Below are 27262 nucleotides of genomic sequence, written 5' to 3'. Positions count from 1 at the left end.
TGAAAAACACTCCGTTTAAACTAATGGTAGGTGTTACAATCAACGCCTTAAGAAAAAATGTTTGACCTTAAGTATAAGCAATATTACTCTATAAATAACTTTTATGGCTGCCATGGTACCACAGTGTAACCATGCAAAACCAGTAACTAAGATTGGGTTAATGCTACTGTCTTGAGGAAAAACATGAAAATTCAAGACCGGCAAGTATGCATCCGTAGGACCTTGCAACACCAAACGCATAAGAAAAATTGGGTATAATTGCTACTTTGCAGTGTTACCATGGGAACAAAGTACCAAAGTGAATTCAAAGTGAATTATTTTTAGCTGATTTAAGAATTAAATTGCTATATAATCAAGAAACACATTGTAGGACTCAGCTTGAATTGTACTTATCTGTTAGAACTGAAGTTGAATATCATATATTGATAAAATTTGCTGAAGAAAACAACTCCGTTGCTATGGTTACCAAGAAGGAAAAATGCTCGATTTTGTGAAGTTTATATCAATATTAAACCCTGTGTGCCAACTTCATGCATCCACTTAGAGATTGGATGATAGTCAAAATTAAAAGTCAGGTTAGCTGTTAATAAATATCAATCATAAAAGTTTTGGGAATCTACATTTTAGGGTACGTATCCAAGGAAAGAAAATATTTTTCAGGTTTTTATGCATATATTTTCTGCTTATTTCCATAGGAACGCTCTATTTATTAAAGAATCTTATATGTTTTTTTCAAATGGGAAAACTAGGAGCACACCAACATCTTTAAAAATTGATCATTAGTTATTAGGAAATGTGTTCTTTTAAAATAATAGGATCAGATTTAAACATACTGTTGCTTTGAAGGCTCTCTGTGGTACAAAACCTTGGCAACCATTGCCAACCAAAATAAAATATCAAATTTTGTTCTTGTTATATATTTCAAAGCTCTTTTTGCTATTATTTGGTCACATTTCATCCTATAATTGCTTTTTTATTTTTACGTGTATGACTATAAAATTCAATGAATATTTTTTTAACTTTGAAAACTTTGTCACCATAGTAACGTATGTAATAGTTGATTCACCAAACATGTTTATTTTGCATTTGAGACATCTGACCTTCAACTTTTGGAAACAGTCATTGCCAATTGTTTGCTTGTCCGAAAATGTTAACTATGGGGCTCTTAACATGTTAAAAAATGCCATTTTTCGAACTTTAAGATATGTTGCCATGGTAACTATAAAACATAGCAACCAACGTTTGCCTGATTTCACTTACGGGTATCAATGACTTTTATCATAGAGAGTTTGAAGAAATTCTGAGACTATGCGTGCCAAATCTCCTATATAAAATTTCAAATCAATACAGAGGATGGCTCTTAACACTTACCCATAGAAGCCTCCAATTTATACCAATGGCTGGTTATCAGAGCCATTGAGCAATAAGTTTTTTTTCCAATGATTGATCAATTCATTAAAGATGTATTTTGTAATCTTAAAATGATTCTTGATCTGTCTTTCATGAAAGGTGAAATCTTAATTTAACAACTCGCCATGATCTTAATTAATTTATTTATCTTTTATTATTTAAAAAAAATGTCAATAATTCCATTGTGTATCTTAACTCTTTTACAATACAACACAATGCACACACATTTTTTAAGGTCCTTAATTAATGAAAGGAAGGCGTATATTGTTTGAATATGTATCCTCTCTGTCTGCCTGTTTTCTTTATCTCTATCTGTCAATTTGTCCACAAAACGTAGGCCCAGTCAATTAAAATAACATATGGGATCGTTTTATATGCCTGTTTGTTGATTCATATAATTATAAACTCTTGCCATCGTTGAGACTCATCTAATAAATACGGAATCCTTCATCATTTGTTTTTTTCTCTGGAATTGCATATTGGTGGACCTTCGGAAACACGGCACACCTTATACTTCGTTTTTACCCTTTACCTCACATGTACACCCTCTACGCCAAAATTTCCTCACCCCGTTCGTTCTGCAAACAACGGATGCCGTTCCAGACGAAATCTTAGTACCGTCTAAAACTACTCGGCCACAATTGAAATAATATGTCGGCCCATTTACATTACAGAGAAAAGAGTGAGAATATAAGACAGCAAAAAATGATAAAGAAGACATAAAGTAGGATATACGCGGATTAATCCAAAAGTTCTTGGAATTTCTTTCTAAAATGTTATCGTGATTTGATGATAGCAGCAGGCATATTTATAATATAGAGTCATATTGCAACAATATTGGAAAATTTCACAACTTTCTAATTACCAATAAGGCCGCAGGAGCTTTCTGAAAAATGATAGATGTGAAACCCGGGGGAGACTTCGACGTAATCTTTAATAAACGTCCATGGAAGTTTTATATTTCTTAAATTTCTAATATCACTGGATAACCATTAACTAAATGCATTTTCCCCAAGCCTATATCAGAAATATTCGCTTTTAACGTAGGTCGCGGGGTTGCTGACGTCATTAAAACTGGGTACGCAATTTATATGATTTGGGCGACTTTCTTGTGCACATCTGATTATGACGTCACGGTGAGAAAGGGAAAATTTCAGTACATTATCTAGCTGTAACTTTTGTTGAAATTGATAGTTTAGTGTAACATATTCATAGAACATGCTGAAGTTATAAAAATAATGAAGGCTTATTTTGATTCGAGTGACCATCACTGAAAGTGTTAGAAGCGTTTCATTACGTATCATCAATCGCATCTTCTCGGGTCTATTCTGAGAGCACATATACTTGTTTCGGAAATAAATTTTAACCCTTGTGTCATGTATAATTTATAAATATTAAATACCGACACATGTATTAAATGAGTATAATTTTAAAACAGGTTATCTAACTTCGAATTACACTTGATACCCCCTCCTCAGAAACGCACTCATTTTATTGTACACTTTCAGTGGAAATGCACTAAACAAACTGTTTATTAGCATTGTCTTCTACGATAATTTTTCTACACAACCATATATGGCATGCATGTCTTTGTTTTCATTTATTCCGTAAACAGCGTCAAAACTTTGAAAGTCGAACTCAATTATGAAACGGTATGTGCTAATCTCAGACAAATCTATATAAAGGTTGAACACAAATTAAAAACTGCTAAGGCACCTCCGGGGTAATCTTAATGAAACACTAACTAAATTATAAATAAATACATGTATGAGAATAAAAATATAACTAAATTATATATATTATACATACATTTTTTGAGCGGCATTGACCTCTTGTAAATAACCACAGGCACGTAGGACATGACCCCCTCCCTCCTTTCCATTTTTTACTTCCTAACGCCAGGGATGAGTAAACTTTTTCCATTTTTTTTTAATTATAACTCCACCCTATATGTGCACGTTGATTTAATCGAAATATTTACTGATCGGAGGCAAATAAAGAACTATATAAATGGAAATCTGAAAAGGAAAAAGAGTGTTTTTCAAATTTATCAATGTCTGCATATTCCATGATTCTCTACGCTTTAGATAGTGATTATGCAAGTGAAGATTGTGAGACAGACGTCGAAAATAAAAACAAATTGCAAGCCGTCTCTTTTTATGTATCAGTCGAAAACGAAAAACATGGTATTTAAAAACAGCATAAAGAGATAAAAGGGTAACATTATTAATAACATGCAATACGTATTAAACATGTTAAAATCCAAAATAGGGAAACCCCCAGAAAAACAGAAAGGGGGGGGGGGTCGATACTCCAATTGCCTGTGTAAGTAACGGCACGCGTTGTTGCTAGTTACATGTAAATATTTTATTCGCTGTGTTGCTTTCCATGTTCATTCAGTAGAATTAATGTTATATGTATACAATGAAAGTCTAAGAAAAAAAAATAAAATCTGCCTGTTTATTCTGCCAAATAAAATTATTGTTTAAATTATCGTCCCATTTACCCTCTAAATTCCTTTTAAGTACGCATTTTTTCTATCTTTATACGTATATTAAGCATAAAATAAAATCAAATTAAGATTTATTTTAGCTAGGCCTATTTGTTGCCTCTTTGTAAACAAAAACATTTTCAATAAAAACACTGAATGCATTAATACTCATACCCGGGGGGGGGGGGGTATTTGGCGGAAATTGATTCATCAGAAGTTATTGTTGATTTGATACCGTTGCTGAATTTTCTAATAAAAAAGAAACTAAAAGACTGATTGTTGGTTTACGCCGTTTACGTGAATTTTCGCTAAAATTAGACATAATAAGCTGATTCAAGGAAAAATGTTTAATAGTTATTTTATTGAATTATTAATATGATACTGGTCATTTGAAAGCAGATATACATGAATTTCCTTTTTCTTAAAATCCGTATACTGAGTAATTTTTTTTTGTGCTCTGTATACCGGGTCGATATTCACGACGTCAAGCGTGACGTCGCGATATTTTATGACGTTGTTCTTAAAAATGCTACATTTGTCAATATATAAGCAATTATCTACGATTTAATTACGAAGAAATGAACCCGAAAACATATTAATTTTTTTACATAGATTTATATCAAATCAATTCTACTTTTATATACCAAAGGATAAACAAATTCGTCTGCAAGATTTAAAAGTTATTGATATTTTTTAAATCAAAACCTTGCCTGAAAACAAGCCAAAAACGACGTTTCCCCTATACAATTCAATAGAATACCCTTGAAAATGTAACTACAACAATGACATCTTTGGAATTCAATTACACAAAAATGGTGCAGACGAATTTTATGAAATTTTCAGAGAATGGAAATCAAAGGTAGAGAAATAATATAGGTAATTTTCATGGTATGTTTTCGAACACTTTTAAAAGCCCTGTAAACCCGCGACCTACGTTAATACAGATTGATCCCGATATTATCACAAAACGTATGAATTAAGCGAAATAAGACGTTTTCTAACAACTTTAAAATGAACAATAAATATTTAGCGAATAAACTAAATATCCAGGCAGTAAAACTCTCACACTAAGGTTGATAAAAGATCAATCAATGGTAATAATGACATAATATTCGTTTTAAAGGCGGTTTATTTCTCATTACACGCATTGAGAATTTAAATGATAATAAATACGATGTCTCCCCCGTATTACTAAACAACTGTTTCAATGGCAACTGCCATAGAGTTACTATGAAAGATATTTAGAATATTTTTTAAATTTAAAATATCCATCAAGTGTCTATATTTTGATTTGTAATATTAAACCAACGATTTCAACTTTAAAATAAATAAAATCTGAAGAAACTCCAATAATTTTTGGATCAACCTTCGAACAGTTACATTGAATGTTACAGATTGACGTCACACCAACAAGTGTATCAGAACCAGTGACTCCTTTACTTCTTGCCATGTACAGTACGTTAAAAACAATAAACATTTTAAAGCAAAACTTGATGTAATGTATTTTAATACACTCCACAATCAAATAACACAAATCATTGTTACAGTACGTTTGAAAATCTATTAATTATGTGTATCATAGTTAAAATTTACGAAAAGATAAAGATATACCTACTATATAACACATCATTGTACAGTATTATGCTTCTTAGAGTTGTTTTAAGGTATTTTTTTTAAAATATATATTTAAAAATTGTGTTTCTCAGTTATAGGAACATTTTTTACTTTAGAAATTTTTGTAATATTTCATTGCCTTTCATTGTTGAAAATTGTTTATCTAAATTCATTGTTTGAGTGAAGGAAAAAAAAATCCCCACAGTTCTAACAAAATGCTACCACAAGATTTTATAATATATTTACCATTTCTTTTTTCTAATTTTTTAAAAAATGGGAAAAAATATTGCTTCTGATTACTTCTGAATGTATATGATATTTCAGTAAATATATGCTTTGAATATTTCATTTAATTCATTCCAGAAACCAAACAGGAATCACACATATTTAAGTGAGCTATATTAAATTTGATAAACAAAACCCTTATTTCAAAGAAATAAATGGGGTTGGATATAATCTCAATTAAAGTGCATGTACCTATAATATTTTTATATATATATTCATCTATTTTATATTGTTATACGTGGTTACATTAATATATGAATTAAATAAAGCAACCATAGTAATGCTTGTATAATCAGAAAAATAATCATTCATCTATTGCATAACCTGAATTACAGGAATAACCCTCTTAATTCAATTAATTTACTAATTGATCACTGAAAACTCTGGAAATAGTCCTTGAATGGTAGATATCTGTCCCCCACTACATGTGGCCTTTCAGTAGATTTTCTGTTGACTGAATGGCCAAGTTTGATTCTGTTAATTTTTTTTTGTCAAACTCAGCAGATGAATGCAAAATTAATTTAATATATATTATTTTTTCTATCAATACATATTAAGATACACCACCAGCGTGTAACAGAGTTAATAAGAGAATCGAAAATAGAGCGTGCTTGGTACATTTGAACTGTTTCTTTTAACAACCATTTTCTTTTTGGCCAAACATCAAGAAGACTGGGCTCTGCTATCAACTCCCTGAAAGATAAATCATACGAATAAAAACAAAACAGAAAAAACATATCAGTTTTTACAGTTATTTATTCCTTTTTCCTAAATTTATTTGTGACATGGGTAGATTAAAACAACGATTTCCTTTTCATTCTCTCATTATATTTCCTGTATTTATTAAAACTATATTGCAATCGAGTCCCTGCTATTTTTAATATAAACTGTATAAAGAACATACCGTGTACCAATAATGCAACAAGTCATCACGTACAATCTGATGCTCTCTATGATCCTCTTTTCTAAAATTCGGGCAAACTCTTTTATTCGTTTTCAGTTCGGCGACGGTTGTCTCTGATAAGAAACAACCCTCATCTTCTTCAGTGATATTTATATCACTACAAGGGTATCCGACTTCATAGAGAACTCGTTGATGGAAAGTTGTGGTAAGCTCTTCAAGCATTTGTTCAATTTGAATTCTGATATTTTTCGTATCTGTATTTTCCAGGTTGATATTTTTATCTGGAGTGAACGCTTGCAATTGAATTGATGTTTTATTGACTGCAATTGCAATGTTAATGTCATCACCTTTTTCCTTGTAAAAAGCAACGTTTTTGCATAGTCGGTATTCACTTAACAATTCCCACCTGGCAAAGCAAATCGCAACAAGTCTAAAGAAAAAGAAATGAGGAATAAATGTTTTAAAAGAAAACACCAAGATCGGAGTTTTATATCCGTTGTTGAAGAAATCGAAGCCTTTTGTTGTGAAGTCGGTCTTATTTACACTTGGGATGTAGTACAATGATTCTTGTCTATTCCCAAAAGATTCAGCGTCCTTCACCTCAACATATTGTGTTTTCAATTTTGCAAGAATACCAAGTTTTTCCATGTATGGTATAATAGTATCTTTTTCAAGAACATATGATTCCTCCTTTTCCTCCCATACGCTGACCAGTGTTGAATATGAAATCATACCATTCTTCATGAAAATTTCCCACTCTTTAACCCTACTGCATGCTGAGCGAGCGTGAGTAGGATCTGTAATGATATTTTTAAAAGCGTCTACAAACCAACCAACGTCTAATATTATATTGTGTCTCAGTCCTTCTTCCGAGAAATAAATTATCTGGCCCACCTCTGAAAAGTATTTGAGCATATCATCCAACTCATTTTCTTCTAGGATTTTAAATTCTTTCTCAAATAGTAGGCTATATCTGCTGATAATTCTCTTTGCTTTACGTTCTTGTACAAATCGCTCAAACATGTACCATATGTGGGGAATTTTTTCACCCCATTGCGGAAGACTTTTTGCTGTTCTAACAATGCATTTTCTGACTTGTTCTATAGCTTCTCTTTGCTGTTCATTCAGTTTTCCCAGTGGACATTCAATCTCGTAGTAACGTGAAGGAGAAATGTGATCATTCAGTGTATGTTCACTAGGCAAGCATTTCTCTATTGCGTCATAGAATGAAGTTTGGCTGGGCGTTGTTTCTTTCTGCAGATGTAGAAGACATCGATTATCAAATCGATATTAACAATAAACGTAAAATATGACATTTATTGTTAAATGAAGCTAAGTCAGATAGATGATTAAAATACATGAAGAATGTTGAAATTTCCTTTATTCCTAAAATTAAAGCAAAATTATTTTTTCAATATTATGTCTGTTTTAATGTGGTATAAAACATGATGTTGATGGATTATGATGAAGCTAGAAATAATTGGATTGTGAAAGAGTAAATTCAAACAGGACAAATTACGTTACAAAAACTGACATACACCTTTTACTGACGTAACAGTGTAAGTTTGCTGAATATTTTTCTTTCAAAGGTTTTGTATAATCAGTTTATGATTTTCTATTCAATACAATTGGTTAAAAATTGCAAATGAGAAATGAGAAAAGAGTTTTCTCAAAGAGAAATATAAATTGTTAAGTACGAAAGAGCAAGAATGGCAAAAGATTGATAAAAAGGCGGAAAGAGATAATCGATCCACCATTAAAAAGTTTTACCTTTACACAGTCATGATGAGAGGCAATCAGGATAACAGGGCTGGCTTTGGATTTATCACTTCGACTTTCTTTAGACTTCCCATCATCACAGTAGGTCTTGATGGATTGCAGCCAAAACACAAAATAGTCTTGCCAAAAAAATAGCATTATCAAGTGATGCATCTTAAATTCTATTGCATGTAAAAGGTGATTCTTAGTTATATGAGAAACATGTAATCTTAAAATACGATGACAGCAATAGTTAACAAGAGGCCCTCGGGCCTTATAGGTCACCTGAGTATCATGTCACAACTTTCCAGCGATTGTATTTGGTTCATATTTTAATCCAAAATCCATGAAATTCACAAATTTTGAAAGATGCACTATTGCTTATCAGAGAACAGATTTCAAATCATTAATTCATTTTTAGTCAAAGTAACCCTTCCCCACTCATACCCCTGACACAGGAGCCCTGAAATTATCTAATTTGAAAGAGGCCCCTTTCTTCATCATAAGGCCAGCATTTTTTTTTATTTTTAGGTTTAGTTATGAACATGAGAATGGAAAAGTCAAGAAAGAGAAGGAGATAAAAAAAAATTGTGTTTGATAAATAAATTTTCAACATTTGTGCTTTTTTATGCTATCCTAATAGGATCCGTACCACTGGACACATAATGCTTACAAATAGGAAAGTAGAACATTTACATATAAACTGCTTATTTCCTCATCTGCCAATTTGGACTAGTTACTGTATAGCAGGTTAAAATCGCGGTCGTATTCAATTTACATCATATCGCGGTGGGTTGAATTCGCGGAGGATCAAAAATCATACATTTCTTACACACTACTCGCAAGCATTTTTCTTTAGGTATATATTGTGTGAACTGATATTTCCCGTCTCTATCTTACGATAGTCTGTGCATGTATATCGCGCATATCAGAGAAAGTTAAGTCTATATATTGTGTCGATTTTGATCCCGATTGAATAATAACGAATCACCGAACTGATTCCGATTTGAAGTCAAAATAATGTTACGCATTTCTTTTTTTTTATTTCCGGGTACGAATCAGAAAAAAATATGCCTTTGTCAAATTGTTGAACTTTTAATCATTTAATTGAAATTAATTGCCGATACCCTGTTTACTACGTAAGTGTACATGTCTTGATTAAAATAATGACTCAGCGGTTCGCATGGGTGAAATTAAACAATCATGTTTTATTAAATAATTATATCGCACGTCTACTAGACGGCAAAATTAATCGTTAGCTCTATAAAAAAATAATTTAATTAATAAGCTTTAAAAACACCAACAACTACGTGCTTACACCCGCAATTTTTTAAAGACAGTCTACTCTACATTTAAGGTATCCGATCCATAAAAGCCTCAGATTCAATGAATTTGAATGCATAACAAATATATATTGGCTGTATACTTAGTATATGTAGACTTAATTTTTATATCTTGGACTCAATATGTAAGAGCAGAATGTGTCCTATATTTTGACTTGGTCCGTCCTTGAAGAGTTATTCCCCTTTGCTTTTGATCAATAAAATTTTTTTCTAAAAAATCGATCTAGTGAAAAATTATTTTTCAATTGTTTTTCTATTCTTAATAATAATATGCATCTATTCACCAAAGCATTCATTTGATATTCATAGTATTCAATTTTTTATTTCAAAGAATATGCTTTTTCCCATAGACTTCAATGCATTCTTAATTAATGAATTACTGCTCGGGTAATTATATTTTTAACAATTTCTCCTGGTAAATCCTTTTCTACTCTAAACTGCTTTGAATTAGTCATAGAATATTTCATATAGGATGGATATTCAAGGTTAGAAAATTTTGTCCTTTTATGGATCGGATACCTTAATCACAAAAAATAGTAATAATTTCAATTTGTCCTAATAAGAAATTTTCGCTGTATGTTGAATTCGCAGAATTTCTTTTTCCGCAAATATAGCGACAATTAACTCCAGGGGTTAATTTCCTGCTGTACAGTATATAAATTTAGTGATGATGATCAAAATATATTTTTAAAATCAATTCTTTAAACGTCTTTCATTATATCTTCATTTTTTTTAATATGTGTTAGGTGAATGTGTAGACATTGTGCTAAAATATACTTGATACCTAAAATTATAATTCCTATTATAAAACAGACAGGGAGTATTGTCGAGTAGAGTGAACATTTTTTTTTCAATTAGGTGTAAAATATTTTTTCTGGCTGATACAAATGATACTACATGCCTGTATATATTTGTATATTCTTGCTTTTTAATAGTTTTTTTTTTAATTTCTTCTGGTTATTGTTTATTTCTTCCTCAAACAAATGGACTTAACTTCTCCCATAGTTTTATTCATTACATCTGATACATAAGCAACCCTTTTCTGAAGAATGATGCTTAGACTGTAAGCTATAATAACAGAGACCTAAACAATGTCGCTGGCAGTATGCAATAGCTACCACGGGCAGTTTAAAACCTGTGGGAGGAAAATAATTTACAGACAGATACTTTTGAAACGAATCTCACCAGCATGTCATTGTGCAACAAAGTCCTCAGCATTTTATTTGTCCTTTGAACGGGTGAAACGTTTTGAATGGCACTCTTATCGATGAATTTTACACTAAACCAAGCTATCTTCGCAGATCTTGCTTTATTTACCCGCCGTTCGATCTTAAAACTGGAAGTGCAAGTTCGTAAATTTGAAATCTCGATCTCAACTCAAATTTGAAATAGGAATTTTGCTTTATTTTTTTCTGAAAATTCAAAAACTTGAGCGTAGGGTTTGTAAAACTGATAATAAAATAAATTCTGACCTTAAATATGTAATTAGATCAATAGCATATTATCCAGGAGCAAAGGATAAGATGTTCAAAGAATTCATGCATTTCACTATATAATCATTAGAGCCCCACCCTAAAATTAGAAGAGAAGAAGATTTTTAAAGAATTAAGAGTCAAAATCAGCAAGCATCGAGCATTTAATTAAAAAATGTGGAAAGTGGCATAAAAACAGATTTTGGTAAAACTCATATATAAATTTTCAGAACAAAGGGTATGATAGAAAAGAGCAATCAAAAAATAATGTTTCGCATTGTTGCTATGGAAACCACGCGCCTTTCAGATAGGGTGTTTTGTACTTTATCATTTGAAGTTATGGTTAAACAAATACATTTTATTACTAGTCATTAAAAAAGCTTTTTAAATTATAATTTTATTGATATTAATATACTCTGTTTTATCAACTGTTGATTTTTAAAATTCTCTTCACCTTTTGATAAATATAACTAGTTTTTGGAGGTTTACTTTGCTTTAAAAAACAGCAAATTTGAAGTACTTTATAAGAAATCTACAACCACATTAAACCTTATCAACATACAAGAGGCCCATGGGCCTTATAGGTCACCTGAGCATTATGCAACAACTTTCCAGTGATTGAATTTAATTCATCATAACAATACACTTAGCAGTTGCTTAGTTTGTTTACTTAATACCCATACACAAGGTAGGGGAACAAAAAATGCATTTCAACTAATCAGTTATGTTCAGCAATAATCAGTAGTGCCCCTACCATACATGAACCCCTGACCCTTAGGCCTTGATATTTGATTACTACCAAGGAGCAGATTTCAAACCATTCATTCCTTTTCAGTATATAAGTACAGCCCCCCCCTCTATGGTACCCCTGACCCTGGGGCCTTGAAATTCACAATTCTGAAAGATTAGGGCCCTTGTCCATCAAAACTATATAGGTAGTTCATCTGCTTAATACCCTAGAGCAGAGAAGAAATTTTTTTAAAATATTTAATGTATTTTCACTATATAATCTATAGAGTCCTGCCCTAACACCAAAACCCCTGACCATTGGGCCATAAAATTCATCATTTTGGTAGAGGCACTCTTGTTCATCATAACTATGCACTTAGTTAGTTTATTTAATACCCAAGAGCAATGAAGAAGATATTCAAAGAATTCATGTATTTTCACTATATAATCAATAGAGCCCCACCCTAACACCAGAACCCCTAACCCTGGGGCCATAAAATTCACAATTTTGGTAGAGGCACTCTTGTTCATCATAACTATGCACTTAGTTAGTTTATTTAACGTAGCTACGGATAGCGAGCACGTGACATTGCATGTGAATTTTAAATTAAGAATTTTTCGGTTGGCTTATATTCGGAAATGCGCATAGTTCAATATGGCGGACTGCAAGTTGTAAACAACGTGCTCCGAGAAAAGTACACGGGAAACGTTATAAGAACGCTAAGCTGTAAAGGTAGATCAAGTAAATTAGAGCGAATGAGAGAATATAACATCTTAAGAAACAGAAAACAATAAAACCTTTTTTTTTTAACTAAAATGTCTGTGTATCGCAAACGACCGACTAGCACCCCCTATTCCAAAGCAGACGACGCAGCTGGTTTGAATCTCAATCATGATATGACATGTATGAAATCGAAAGAGGGGACGAATATTTTTTGAGATGAGGAACTTGACAAATCAGTTTATATGCTCTCAGTCACAGTAATAAAGGCAATCGTTTGTATCTTTTCCAAAATCTTTGAAACTGAAAGCGATGTTGACTCGGTACTTTATTGTATCAATTGATACATTAGGCCCACATGTTAATGGGGCTGATAGTACTGTCTATTTATGGATTTATCAACACTTACCACTGGAAATCCCGGCCCCGAAGGAATACGATTGAGAGGCGTATGATTACTGTTGATATCAACTCAAACGTAGCTCTTGGTAAGTCATATCTATAGATATTTACATGACATACTTTCATAATAATAGGCCTATTTTAATTCAGAATTAAACTTCACCCTTATGAGTTTTAGTAAATTCAGAGAATGTAATAAAGAAACTGTCATTCATTATGGGGGTGGGAGTCTGGGAGGGGGGGGGGCAAATTTTATGGGTGTCAGATTATGTATTTACAGTGAAGGACAGATAATTTTTATTTATTTCCAAGATCACTGGGGGCCTAATTTTTGTCAGATTGTACCTAAGATATTTTTCTATTCACAAAAATTCCACATTTATAATTATTTAGGGTATTTCGATTCACCTTTAATGTATTTACATTTTGACTTACAAAAATAATTTTGAAGATAAAACATGTTTGAAAAGTAAATTAATTTATCAATAATCAGGTAAATTTTGTGTAAATTATAATTATTTTTGTTGCTCCGCAGCACAGTTAAGGTTACAAAAAGGAGGCGGAGCCTAATTTGTACGGGAAAACTTATACGTCATACAACATTTCTTTAAAATACCACAAAATGAGTTGATTTCCCAATTTAACCAGTAAGAAGTTATCCAACTACATAAATACTCACTACAGCGTGCTGTTTTGTCGTTAATTTAATCCCACATAGCATGTTATAATCAAGTCACTGATCGCAATACACTTGACAATATGACGTCATTTCTTACAACGTGACGTAGTTTGTATGGATTGATAGACAGATAAAGTAATATTTTCTCAACAAAACACGTACTTTCTAATTAAATAAAATATTATTTACAGATATTCTATTGACTAATAACTTGAATTTAATGTCTTCTTCAGTATTTTATTAATATAATTTCTGTACATTACGTATTTAATTGACACTGCCGTATATTTGTATGCAAGTACATCGGAGGGTGATGTGTGGGAGGGGGTCTTAATAAATCGATCTAGTGCAAGGGCATACACTCTATGGATCAAAGTAAGCTTTTACATTTCAACTCTAGAACTATTAAGGTATCTGAAAAGTGCTGCTATCCTGATGAAATCTTAAAAACAATTAAATTTTATCAATATTTCATGCCGCTGACCAGCAAAAAATACAGCATTCGATCATACAAATATAATTTTAACAATGAAATTGCAGAATTTAGACAGGATCGCAGCACTTATAAGAAACTAGAATGCGTGTTGAAAATATTTATATACTAAACTTGGAAATTTAACTTGGTTATGCCCTTGCACTAGTGATATTTATATGTAACATCAATACTGCAAGTCAATGTGCTAAAATTGCATGAATGCCACATCACGTGACTAGTCTAAATATAAAATAAAACCGTCCTCGATATGTATTTATTATTCATAATAACAATTATCTAATATAAATAATGTACTAAAAATAAGCGCCATCCCGATTACGAATACATTTTTAAATACAAAATTTATTCTTTTACCAATGACCTTGAACTTGTTCAAATGACCTTGGTTCAAGTTCTGGACACATCTCCATATCATAAGCAATCTTAATATCAAGTTTGAACTTTCAGTGGCGCTTCATTGAAATGTAATGGACAAGTCAAAATTTTACATACATATGGATATGTGACAAGGTGATTCCTATACCCCCCCCCCCCTTGTTTTATTTCAAAGTTTCGTTTGTGAGGAATATAAATTCCTTTTGAAATGTATTTATCAACAATAGTAAAATTATGAGTATGCTTTGAACAGACCAATATGACCATTATAATGGACACTGTACATGTATTCAATTTACCCCCACCCCTTCAAAAAAGCTTATAAATGCCAGATTGTCACACATTTTAACCATTCGTTACTTTTTTCTACTAAAGTAACCTGCAAATTTTATTGTATAGATATGACACATAGATAATTCCTAACAAGATCTCAGCATTCATTTTTCCAGCTGTGGTTGCAGATTTTGTGTATATGGCGATAAACATACAGTACCGACCGGAAACAACCTAACACAAGAGCGAACCCGGAGCGGACCCCGGGTTAGCTTCCCGGGTTCGCTCGGGGTCCGCTTCGGGTTCGTTTTCAGAAATTTTGGGACCGCTCCGGGTGCGCTTTGAGTCCGCTCCGGGTTCGCTCCGCGTTCGCTCGGGGTCAGCACTGGGTCCGCTAGAGCGAACCCGGCGTTCGCTTCCTGGGACCCCTAAACGCACTTGTGCGTGAAGCGGACCCCGTTTAAATATCACCGCCAGTAAGCCCCGCCCCTTGTATATTCCAATACAGAAATGGTATTGTGAATCGATCATTGTTATTTATGCGACGAAGCGGACATGTACACTGTACATGTAAACAGTGATATAATGGAGAACATTGATATTTTTTTTCTAAAATCCAACTGTACATTCGACGTAGATTTACATCTACATGAATAATTGATTTCCTTGATTTTTCGATCTCGAGAAATTCAAACTAATTAAACAGCGAGTTATATAAGGCATTTATTTTTCTTAAGTTATAACGAGAAAACAAAAAAAAAGAAGAGGAAGAAAAGAGTGTTGAATTGATTTTCATTTTACAATTGAAAATGACAAAAGAAATCTAAACTAAATACCTTGTAAATTCATGCTTTATATAGTTTAAAAAAAAAAAAAAAAAAACATGTGTTATTCCTTACGTTTTGCTAAAAGTAGTGCAAATGTTTGCTTAACACGTGAATTATGATATCGCAGCTATAAATTACATGTAACTTTTTGTACATCTGATATATTTAGATTTCATTTATAGTAGATACACATTAAAAGTTCGTAATAAATAATTACCTGACATTTTCTAAAAAAAAATACACTGTATATTAGATATTTTTTACGGTCAGAATTTTGAAGCGAGTATGATTTTTATCAGAATTTAAAAAAAGGCAAATAATAATTGTTCTCCCGACTATATAAAAATATATTAATATATTCCCCGTATTTCACACACATATTCGTTGTCTTTAAAATAAAAAAAAAAATTTATATATAATTTCTCAATTTACGTGTTACATTAAATTATTCAAAATTTACATCAAAATTATTGATCTTCTTTATCTTCTTGATCTTCTTTGGCATGAAAAAAATGCGTGTATATGACAATCGTCCTTCTGGATGCACAGATTGAAGTCATTCCGCCCTAATGGTATTTACAAACTGATTGACTTCACCAGAATGAACGTGAATTAGACCCAATTCCTGATGATACTTAACAATATTATTAATAGCCCTTTATGTTCATGTGGAAAGTATGAAGATGTTTATCATTATTTTTTGCCTGCAGAAATTATCCAAACGCTAGGAATAATCTTTTTAATCGCCTATTTTTACTTGACAAATTGGTTAACATTGACACAAATTTGTTATTATGTGGTGATGTAAATTTGCCTGTAGAATCAAACACATTTTCAAAATTTATAATAGATATCATAATTCATATGTTAAAATATCCCTTCTATATTATATTTCTCTGATTATTCTTTGCCAAGTATAGTTACGCCATTTTGAGAGAATGAAACAATGTATGATTTACTAAATTTCGTGATTAATTAGCATAATTAATTCGTTCAGTTATGTAAATCGCACTTCACCTAAGTATACCCCGATAAACCAGACGTATTTCATAGCGGTCCACATTTTTTTTTTATTTAATACTGTTTATATAAATTTCCAATTCAACATTTAACTAAGTTTGTAAATATATAGTGTTTATTAGTTTATCTTTTTCCTTTGATCTTATGACTTTTTTCTCTGTCCTGAGGAAGAAATAGAGCGTCCCAAAACTTGTTGGTCATTTTAAGTGCTTTATATACATCTCCCTGTACATGTATATTTTTTGAAAGAAAAAAATAGCTGCAGCAGGCTTATAAAAACAATTTGAGTACAGTATCGGGAGGACGATCCATAGAAATTTAAGTGAAAGTCATCAGGTTTTATTATTAAAACCAAGTCTAATGATGAAAGTTATGCTCTCTCTCTCTCTCTCTCTCTCTCTCTCTCTCTCTCTCTCTCTCTCTCTCTCTCTCTCTCTCTCTGTCTTGATGTTTCCTTATCTATTTATATTTAAATATTTATTTAAATATTGGGCACTTTAATATACCCAAACTGTTAGTATCTTGAATTGATGAAATTTTACAATAATTGTCGAATAACAATTATATTTCTTTTCTCCTCTTTTTGTCAGTAAAAATTGTAATATCAATTGATTTCTATTTTTATGCATTGACTGATGTATTTACTCAATTTATTTACCAAATGGACTTTAAATATTGGTAAAAAAAATAAATAAAATAAAAACGTAAATGTTCATGTACGAGGAGTTATCAAAAAGTTCGTGGACTGAGGCTATAAAATTAGTACTATGTAGTCTGTGCTTTCAAAATTTATATGGAACATAAAACAACACAAAATAGAGAAATGTTGAAAATTTTAGCCTGATAGGTTCATTATTTGCCAAATTATTATAAAATGAAAACGACATTATATGATCACCCGGCGCTGTTGTCGTTTATTTCCATGACGTCCGATAACGTCATTGCTTTTTTCAATATCATCTTCTTCCTCATACATTTTTTGCTGAGATTCCCTGGAACTTAGTTAAGACTTAAACCCGCCTTGTTTTTATGCCTTTACAATGTCATTAACAGTGGCCTTTAATGAAAAAAATATTCCAGATGGATTAATACATTGGGAGAGATCCGCGCTTGATTGTGCAAGCATATTTTGCTTTTGGGAGTTCAATATCTACAACACATGATCAACGTCATTTTTGACGGGATTGATTTTTCACACCTTGACTGCAAATCGACATTAACTGTGTATCCCTTTACTCTCTGAATCTTTTTTGACATTAAAAGACAAGTACTCTGGATGCATATTATTTTTCTGTAGCCAGTTTCAACATATTTTAGACGTCATTTTCAAGGCCTCATTTGTTTGGACATTCCGTGTAAAAATTAGGATAAAATTTCATAGAACTTCCAGAATGAAGTGAAAATTTCATATTTTATAAAACAATTGTGTCCCGACACATACCTGAATGAACGAAATTTTTGGATGTCAAATAATCATATTAAATGAGTTTTTCTCAGATACACATAGGTCGAAAAAACGTCATTTTCGAGGTTGCGCCGCTTGGACATACCATTGCTTACAAAAACATTACTAATTTATTAAAAAATAAAATTCATGATTTGTGGTTTATTCTTTGGATAGAAAAGATAATGCTTACTAGATATTTCAAAATTCATTGATGTACCTTGAGCGGTTTTAATTTTATGGCGCTTGTCCACGAACTTTTTTGATAACCCCTCGTATAATTCTACTTGGAAAATCAAAACATATAATTAATAAATTGCTTCAATAAACAAAAGAAAATCAAGATATAAATATAAACTATAACCCGGAGAAGTAAAATAAATAAATATTAAATAATGTAATTTTATTTATCATAATAGATTTACACAGCACATTCAAACTTTATGCTTGTATGTACAGTGTTTAGATTTATATCGAATTAAATCAACACGTTCGATCTTATATCCCAATCGACAGTTCAATATGCTATTTTGATTGGTTGATGCGCTGATTGGTTAATCGCTAATTTTGATTGACAGCTCTGTAAAGAAATACTGAACCCGCGTTCGCTCTCTGGGACCGCTAATGAAATTGGGGTTCGCTATCTGAGTCCGCGTTGGGTTTGCTCGGGGTCCGCTACGGGTTCGCTTTGGGTCCATCCGGGTTCGCTCGGGGTCAGCCCTAGCGGACCCCGAGCGAACCCGGAGCGGACCCAGAGAGAGAACTCGGGGTCCGCTTCGGGTTCGCTTTCTGTTAGGTTGTGTCCGGTCGGTACTGTATGTAATTCTTTTCAAAATCAATAAGCATCGACGCCATGTTCTTTTCCCGTTGTTATGGCAACAATATCACAACAGAAATTTTGTTTTTCCTATTTTTTAAGAATAAAGTAATTAGATCTTTTAACAAATAAAGTAACCAAAATACCTTATCTTATCACGTTCAGAAAACATATTCATATAAAATGTCTAAAAATCATTGACTTTCATTAGGATTTATGAGCCCGTTGCTAAGAAAATGATTTTCCTTGGATACTAGTCCCTTCATACGTTCAAAAAAAAAAATTTAATTGTGTTTTAGCATTAGGTAGGACAAAATATTTTATTTAACAAAGGCTTTTGAAAAAATAAAATTTTGACTTTCCATTCAATGCTCGATGCTTGCTGATTTTGACTCTTAATGTATTTTCACTATATAATCAATAAAGCCCCACCCTAGCACTAGAACCCTTGACCCAGGGGCCATTAGTTTCACAATTTTGGTAGAGGACACATTATATCCAACATAACTATGAGCTAGTTAGGTTAGTTTATTTAATGCCCATGAGCAGAGAAGATTCTCAAAGAATTTATGCATTTTCACTATGTTATCAATTTAGCCCCGCCCTAGCACTATAACACCCCTGACCCTGGGGCCATGAATTTCACAATTTTGGTAGAGGACACAATGCTGATTACAATCATGCAAACAGTTTGACTGCTTGATGTCCAGGAGTAAAGAAGAAGATCTTTAAAGATTTTATTAATTTAACAGGTTTTTGACCCACCCCTCAGGCCCAAGGCTCACAAAATAATTTAGTGTTTCGGCAAACAAAATATCATTTGATAAAGGTGTGTAACAACGGCTTTTAATGTGTGTGTCTGTGGGGGGGGGGGCTCCCACGATAAAAAGCTGCGTACTATTGAACTGTGCTTCTCGTAAACCATCAGATCTCTATTTTTCATGATTAATTTCTTCCGTATAAATAAAGAAAATATGTAAGTCAAGTCCAAGTCAGTATGAGTTACATGTAGCAAATAACCCGATTTTTAAAACTTTTTTTAACTTACAAAACTAATTAAGTTCGCTAATCGGAGATAAAATTTCACAATTTTGCTTTGAGACTACAATCAGTTATAAGTAGGCAGATCATTGTAGAAAAAGTGAACAAACCTACATGAATATTGTCTACACCTTCAAATTTTCTTAATTGAATTTCAGTTAGAAAAAAACATGCATATGGTCCACGTATTGCAGTCCTTTTTTAAAAGGACAACAACTTGTCTTTTAATTAAATAGTAAATAAATAGTAAATGAAACTTCTTTGAAATAAAACTCGGACATAAAGCAAAATAATTATTTTCCGCTGTCGGTGTTCATTTTATTATCCAAGCACATAGAAATATTTAAACTTTCAGTAATCCCCATGTTCATTCTCAAACATTTAAGACAGATTTATTTGCACAAATACGTAACCTATCAGGTGTGGATCGAGATTCATTAGACGGGAACTACTATTTATTATGATGTTTAACATTGGTTGGATACATTTTGAAAAACTAAATTTCAAAATACTTTATTTTTATAATCAATTGGTAGATATCAAAGTAAATCAGATATCAAATTCTCAATAAAATATGCATAGAACACCTAATCCTTTTGAAAATTCCAAACAAAGTATGGAAATAATTTGATTAATTAAATGAACAAGAGGCGAATTTTAGTTTTATTGTTGACGGGGAGTTTCAAGATACTTGTACCTACACATTTTGATTTGAAAAGGGTATAAAAATAAAGAAATTTGAACATTAGATTACAATAAAACTCATAAAAAATAGTAATTTTTTTTAAAGAATAACGTTAGTGTCACTCAGAATCACCTCAGTAGCCACAGTATTAAACCTCAGAGATATTCAGTATCAGCTCTGTGGCCTCAGTATGACCTCAGTACCCCTCATTACCTCCTCAGTACTAACAGAGTCAACCTCAGTACCTCTCAGTATGTCCTCAGAGTACACAGTAAAAAACTCAGTGCTACTCAGGACTTCCTCAGTTTCTCAGTACCGGGCTCAGTACCACTCAGAACTTCCTCAGGGTTTTGTTGGATTCTCAGTGCTTTTTAGTTACAGTAGTGAGGGGGGGGGCAGGGGCCATGAAAATCACAATTTATGTTCCCCTTCACCCATAGATGCTTTGTGCCAAAATTGGCTGAAATTGGCTCAGTAGTTTCAGAGTAGAAGCTGAAAATGTTCAAATGTTAACACACGACACCCGACGGACGATGAGTGACTCAGGTGACCTAAAAATGCACAAAACTGTATATAATAGATTTTCTGTACGAAAAAAAAACTCTTTCATCTAAAGTTATACCTGCAAATGTCCAGTTATGAAATAAAGATCCCAAGGGGTTGTGTCTGTCAGTGTCGTATGATATAGCTTTCTCCTTCAGATCTTTAGACATGTCAACAACCATGAGATAAAATGCTCTTCTGGAGAGATAAATCTGGTGACACGCGTAATACGCTACTTGTCCAGCGAAATCCGTCATACTTATTAGTTGTCTTCCATCTGTGCTGTTAGAAGTTTTGTCTGACTGGATTCCATTTTTATCAAAATCTGAAAGAATGTAAGAAAATATTTGCAGATAAAAATAAATTCCTATTCATAAAATGAAATCATACATGTTTTAAATTAAGTGAATGATCCGTTTTGAAAACAAGCTGTTGGCCTTTAAAAAAAAGGACTGCAATTTGTAGACAATTTGATTGTGTTTTTAATCGAAATTTAATTAAAATGAATTCTAGATTTAGTAAAATTTCCCAATCTATAAACATATCAGCCTAACATATTTAAAAATAAATCACCTATTAATGTGTCATCTTTAATTTCAAACAAATCCTCGTGAATATCCAGACCGACGGTTGTCTTAGTTGGTTGTTCGTTTTCTTCTATGTTTCCCCTTTGAAGTTTTCTAAGAAGAGTCGTTTTTCCTGCGCCGGCGCATCCCACTATCAATCCTCTGGCTCGGCACATGTTCACACTGCCGTGACTTGAAATTTTGACGAACCTTTTTCTTGCTTTTAGGTCCCAACGAAGTACTTCTTTGGGTATCTTCACTAAACATAACATGAGTCTAATTATAATTATCCTCTTAACTGGCATATGCATGTAAAAACATATTTTGTTAGGGGACTGCAAGTTGATTCTGAAGGGGCTGGGGGGCTGGTTATTTTCTCCAAGTCAAATTATTTATTTTTATATAGATGAAGGACACAATATTTATTTTCATCTTTACTAAAACAGATATCTGACAAGCAAATGAAAAAAATAAATTCATCAATCAAAAACTCTAAATAGGTGGTGGTGGTGATAGTGAAAGGGGGGAGGGTTAATGGCTTTGGTCATGTACAGATTATTTATTTTCCTGCTAGTCGAGGGCGGATAATTACTTTCAACATTTTCGAGAACGGGTTATTTATATCCCTTTGTCATTGTCTCCCTTTCTTCAGAATCAAATACTTGTCCCCTCCATGTTTTTCGTCCCTCGCTGGATGTGGGATACATGTATATTAATTTCGGACTGTCGTTCCCTCCGTTTATTTTTCTGTCTTTCTGTAACGCTTTCGTTTGAAGCCATATACCGTATAAGTAGAATTTTAACGAGGATTTAATTTTGGCATTATTAGCGAGGGTGCTGACATTGCTAAAATTCAATATCGCTAAAAGATTAATTGCGTATTATTTGTAATAGTTTCTTTAGTTAGCATTTAAAAATCGCTAAAATTACTTCGCGCTAAAATTAAAATACCTGATTTAAGGTTGAAATCGATAAATTTACATCTCGCTAAAATTTCCACTTATACGGTATATCGAGAAGTCTTACAGCTTTAGCAATTACATGTACATTTTACACAATAACTCCAAATGGCAAAGAAAGACTTTTTTTTAAGGTCAAAATTTCCAAGGTCTAAGTTATAAATTAAAAGAATTCTTTCTGTCTATGGTCAAGATCAAGTAAATGAAAAACAACTAGTAGACAGATTTATCAAATTCCAGAAATTAATTCCTGCAATGATGCTTTATAACGTTAGCTTTATCAAATAAGGTGCGTCGTGTCATAATTTGTAGGTAAAAAAGATGAAAAACCATATTTTAAACAGTCATTTTCAATGAAAAATGAAGAAAATTTAAACTGATAACCATAAAAATACCCTATTTTCGTAAAGTACGGAAAAAAGAATATTGAATTGGATTATTATGTCATAATAATGTAGTACATGTAACTTCACAAAATCGTTCTACAGTCATTTACCAGATTTTGACCTTTTACACACGTTTCTGCGCGATATCTTGAAAAGCATTTGAGCTTGTGCAATGACGTTTTATACCTCGTTTCTCTATCGCCTATGGAAGATTTTGAAGTCAAATGTCTATGTCGTAAATACATGTAATGAAAAGTCTGTCTGTTTTCAATTACCAATTCTCCGCACGTTTCCACGCGATATCCTGGGAAGCGTTTGAGCTTGTTGAATGAATGAATACCACAACTCTCGTTGACCTATGAAAGACCCCTATTTGATTTTCGGTGGTCAAGGTCGTAAATTGATGTTCTGGGTCAGTGTAAAACTTTCAATTCCGCTCGATATCTCAAGCGGCTTTAAATTTTTGAAATTTTATATTTTACCAAAACTCCGGATCCCTTTGTCACCCCCCCCCCTTGCACGTTTTAAAGTGCCCGCTCGAGCTATCCCCCTACTTGGTCAGCACATCTTTTTCCCTTCAGCGAGGAACACGGATTCTCTGAATAAGCTTGCTACAATGTACAATTAAAACTTATCTCTAAACGATTGCATAAAAAAATCACTTTAATTCAAAATAAATTCTTTTTCCTCTAAATCCAATATTAAAAATAAAACAAAGGAAAAAATCTGCGAAATAAGTCATGTTGTTTAAAATCACTAGCATAAAAATGTTCATCTCTCTGTCTATGGTCTACCGGGTACTTTCGATAACTTGGCCTGATTTACAAAGAACTTGCGTATGAGACACATTTAATTCTTATAATCATAAATTTTAAAACAACACTTAACTAACAGGGGTTACAAATAAAATAATTTTCCAATCATTAAATGTATCAAACATTCACATGAAATGACATAAGATTTAATACTTTTGATTTTCCTTTTTTGAAAGATTACGCTACTGAAAAACAGATTAAAATAAATGTTTTTATACACAAATCAAGAAAATAAAAGAGTTAATTTAGAGTATCTTATTAAAAAAGGAGGAAGATTTGCCCTGAAATATTAAATTTTTACTAGAGTGCCACAGAGGTAATACTACATAAACCAGTGAACCACATAACTAGAGACAGATCATGGAGACGTCACAGGATGAAAAGCCAGGTTTCCCTAATTTGGAAACCCGATAGAAACATATGGGAATCGTGACATCAGTAGTTTCCATATAGTTTCCATTTTATGGAAACCACATAGTGGTTTCCACATAGATTCCCGACATGGATACAATCAACCTGTGGTTTCCCGTAGGTTTCCCAAGATAGGAAACCATGGAAACATACCCCGGTGGTTTCCATGTAGATTCCCGATATGGAAACAATCAACCTGTGGTTTCCCGTAAGTTTCCCAAGATAGGAAACCATGGAAACATGCCCCGGTGGTTTCCATGTAGATTCCCGATATGAAAACCTCCAACCTGTGGTTTCCCGTAAGTTTCCCAAGATAGGAAACCATGTAAACATGCGTCAGTGGTTTCCATACAGATTCCCGACATGGAAGCCACCAATGTGTAGTTTTCCTCATGTTTCCCAGGCAGGAAAACTTTGAAAGTATATCTCAATACTAACCCACCTATCTTTTATTTTACAAAAAGTTAAATATTTAATTATGTTACCATATTTTTACCAATTATAGAAATATTTCAAAAGTGTTTATATGCTGTATCAAAATAATTAACTTCAAACAGTTAAAATAACTAGATGTGTATTTCTGTCTGATTTATCTAATATTTCAGCACCGTGAACGCAATTCAATTTTAATTTAATTTTATTTAACTGAATTTTATTTAATTTAATTTAATTTTGAATTTGATTTATCACATAAGTTTTGGTAAACTCGTATAGAATGCGTGAAGTGGAATAGAAAAAAGTAGGTGCATGCAGTTATGTAGAAATCAATCATTTCGATCCCACTTTCTTGAAGCTGTCTATGATGAATGTTCCTTTGAAAAAATGGAAGAGCTAAGGAAGGGTACATTTAATGAAATTATTTACAGACAAGGTTTACTAAAAAGATCGATTAAAAGTAAATAAAGAAATATGTCAAGTTACGATTACTGATTAAGGAAAGGTGAGGCGTTTCTCAATAAAATAATTAATTTTTTCCCCAATATTTTGCAATTGACATTGAAGAATTATTTTTACATGATTACATGTATTCACAAGAAATCAAGGTAACTTACCAGGCATTTGTGTTAGATACCAGAGGTTGGCATTTCTTATATACCGGTGTAATCCGTCAGGAAATAAATACTTCAGTTGGTTTGTCAAAATTACATTTTTAGTGTTTCAAGTTTTTAAATACAAGTTTAGAAAGTGATTAAGATTTTGTTTTAATATGAATTAATATATTAATATAAACTGGTCAGATAAGAATCATTCATCGAATGAGCTGGGGGTTGAGTATTATCATACTAGTATTTTACTATTAATAGTGAATATTGTTTTTTTTTTTTAATTATTTAATAATTATTTTTATTATTGGGAGTGGGTGCGTTGCTTTTCATTTTTTCCTTGAGAAGCCCCCCCCCCCCCCAAAAAAAAAAAACGCTTTTGAAAAAGTCACTATGGTCGGCCTGTGTAATTAGGGACACCTGTCCTCACGTGCCATTTCAGGTGGAGACACGTGCCGCGAAGACACCTGTCACTGTGTATTTTTTGTATATTCTATGTGAATTGAGACGGTTTTGTACCTAAAGGGAACAATGGGCTGTTGTCGAGCATGTACACACACAGTCTCCGACAGAAAATTCTTTAAAATTAAGATGATGATTCGTGTTTCTTTTATCATTTAAAGAATTAACATATTTATAAAATAACCTACATTCAAGAAGTTCAATGAAAGAACAAACTATTTAGAATTTTTATTTCAATTTTCATTACTGATTTAAAATAAAACTATCCTCTTTAGAAATTAATTAATTTTCTATAGGTACTGAATAGATCTTAATTCTCGTCGTGTATAATTATTTTAAATCAGAATGACGTTAATAGATCAATGTGAAATCAAAACTGTATTTAATATTGTTGGTGGTTTTTTGTGTGAGATTTGTAATCTAACGTACTACAAAGACATTTATTAGATAAATGTTTATAATATAATTCATCACATAAAACGTTTTTTCTTTCCCCTTTTTTTTGTTTAAATATGTACGCAGATCCCCGTGTAGTAAACGCCTGCACTTTTCGCATGAAATTACAATATAGGGTCCTAAACGCACATACATTATATTTAACAAACTTTAAAATTTTCAGCCATTTTTTTCTCCAAAGGCCATTGCTCTAGATAAAGAAAAGTCTATAATATTTTTGCATGATTTTGTTTTCCTTAAGAACAATGGCTTTTAAAGTAGTGCATGCAAAGGCAATCTATTAAAGAATTAATTGTATAATTCATCCATTGTATAATTGTCACGATTGTATTTTTGTGCAGTTTTTGTTGATTTCATTCTATAAAGGTATGAAGTTTGTCAATACTCCAACAAACATTTCTTTATCTATGTTGTACACTACTTTATTTCTATTCGCCGACATGCTACTCTTTTTTTTTAATAATAAAAAAAAAGAGTAGCGTGACTAATAGACTCGATCTTCAGGCCTGTAGGAAAGTAATTTCCGTTAGAGTAATAAACTAACCGGGGTTCTATTTTTACTAGCATACCTTACCAGATTTCTTAACAAAAAAAAAAAAATAAAGAAATACAGGGCGGGACCAGCTAAAGCTGTATGCATAAGTACAGCCCTGCACATCAACGAGTATAGATGACTTTCGACATAATCTTTCCCATGACTTCACTTATGCCAATCACGACTAAAATACTGAATTAAAATACTGTTATATTTTCCTGCCTTTGATAAGATGTTAGTTTTGTTCCACCTAGAGATATAACTCTCCTAAGAAAAAGGTTTTCAACATTCTGATACATT

At 32.3% G+C, this 27262-nt stretch overlaps 1 protein-coding gene across 1 annotated transcript in view; it reads right to left on the bottom strand.

Annotated features, from left to right (window-relative positions):
• Positions 1-6045: 6045 nt before the first annotated feature.
• Positions 6046-27262, bottom strand: part of LOC134261906 (uncharacterized) — a 53663-nt gene continuing 32446 nt past the window's right edge. Inside the window, exons 5-9 of the mRNA XM_062744293.1 lie at positions 21903-22154; positions 21409-21654; positions 8459-8602; positions 6705-7954; positions 6046-6493 (exon numbers count right to left, since the gene is read on the bottom strand). Coding sequence (XP_062600277.1) covers positions 6464-6493; positions 6705-7954; positions 8459-8602; positions 21409-21654; positions 21903-22154 — 1922 coding nt within the window. The 3' untranslated portion in view covers positions 6046-6463. The remainder of the gene's footprint in view (positions 6494-6704; positions 7955-8458; positions 8603-21408; positions 21655-21902; positions 22155-27262) is intronic.

This window comes from Saccostrea cucullata, unplaced genomic scaffold, assembly GCF_032062105.1.
Source record: "Saccostrea cucullata isolate Sc308-1 unplaced genomic scaffold, CSIRO_AGI_Scuc_v1 ctg1630, whole genome shotgun sequence".
NCBI classification, from domain to species: domain Eukaryota; kingdom Metazoa; phylum Mollusca; class Bivalvia; order Ostreida; family Ostreidae; genus Saccostrea; species Saccostrea cuccullata.
This window is presented reverse-complemented; position numbering and strand designations above follow the sequence as displayed.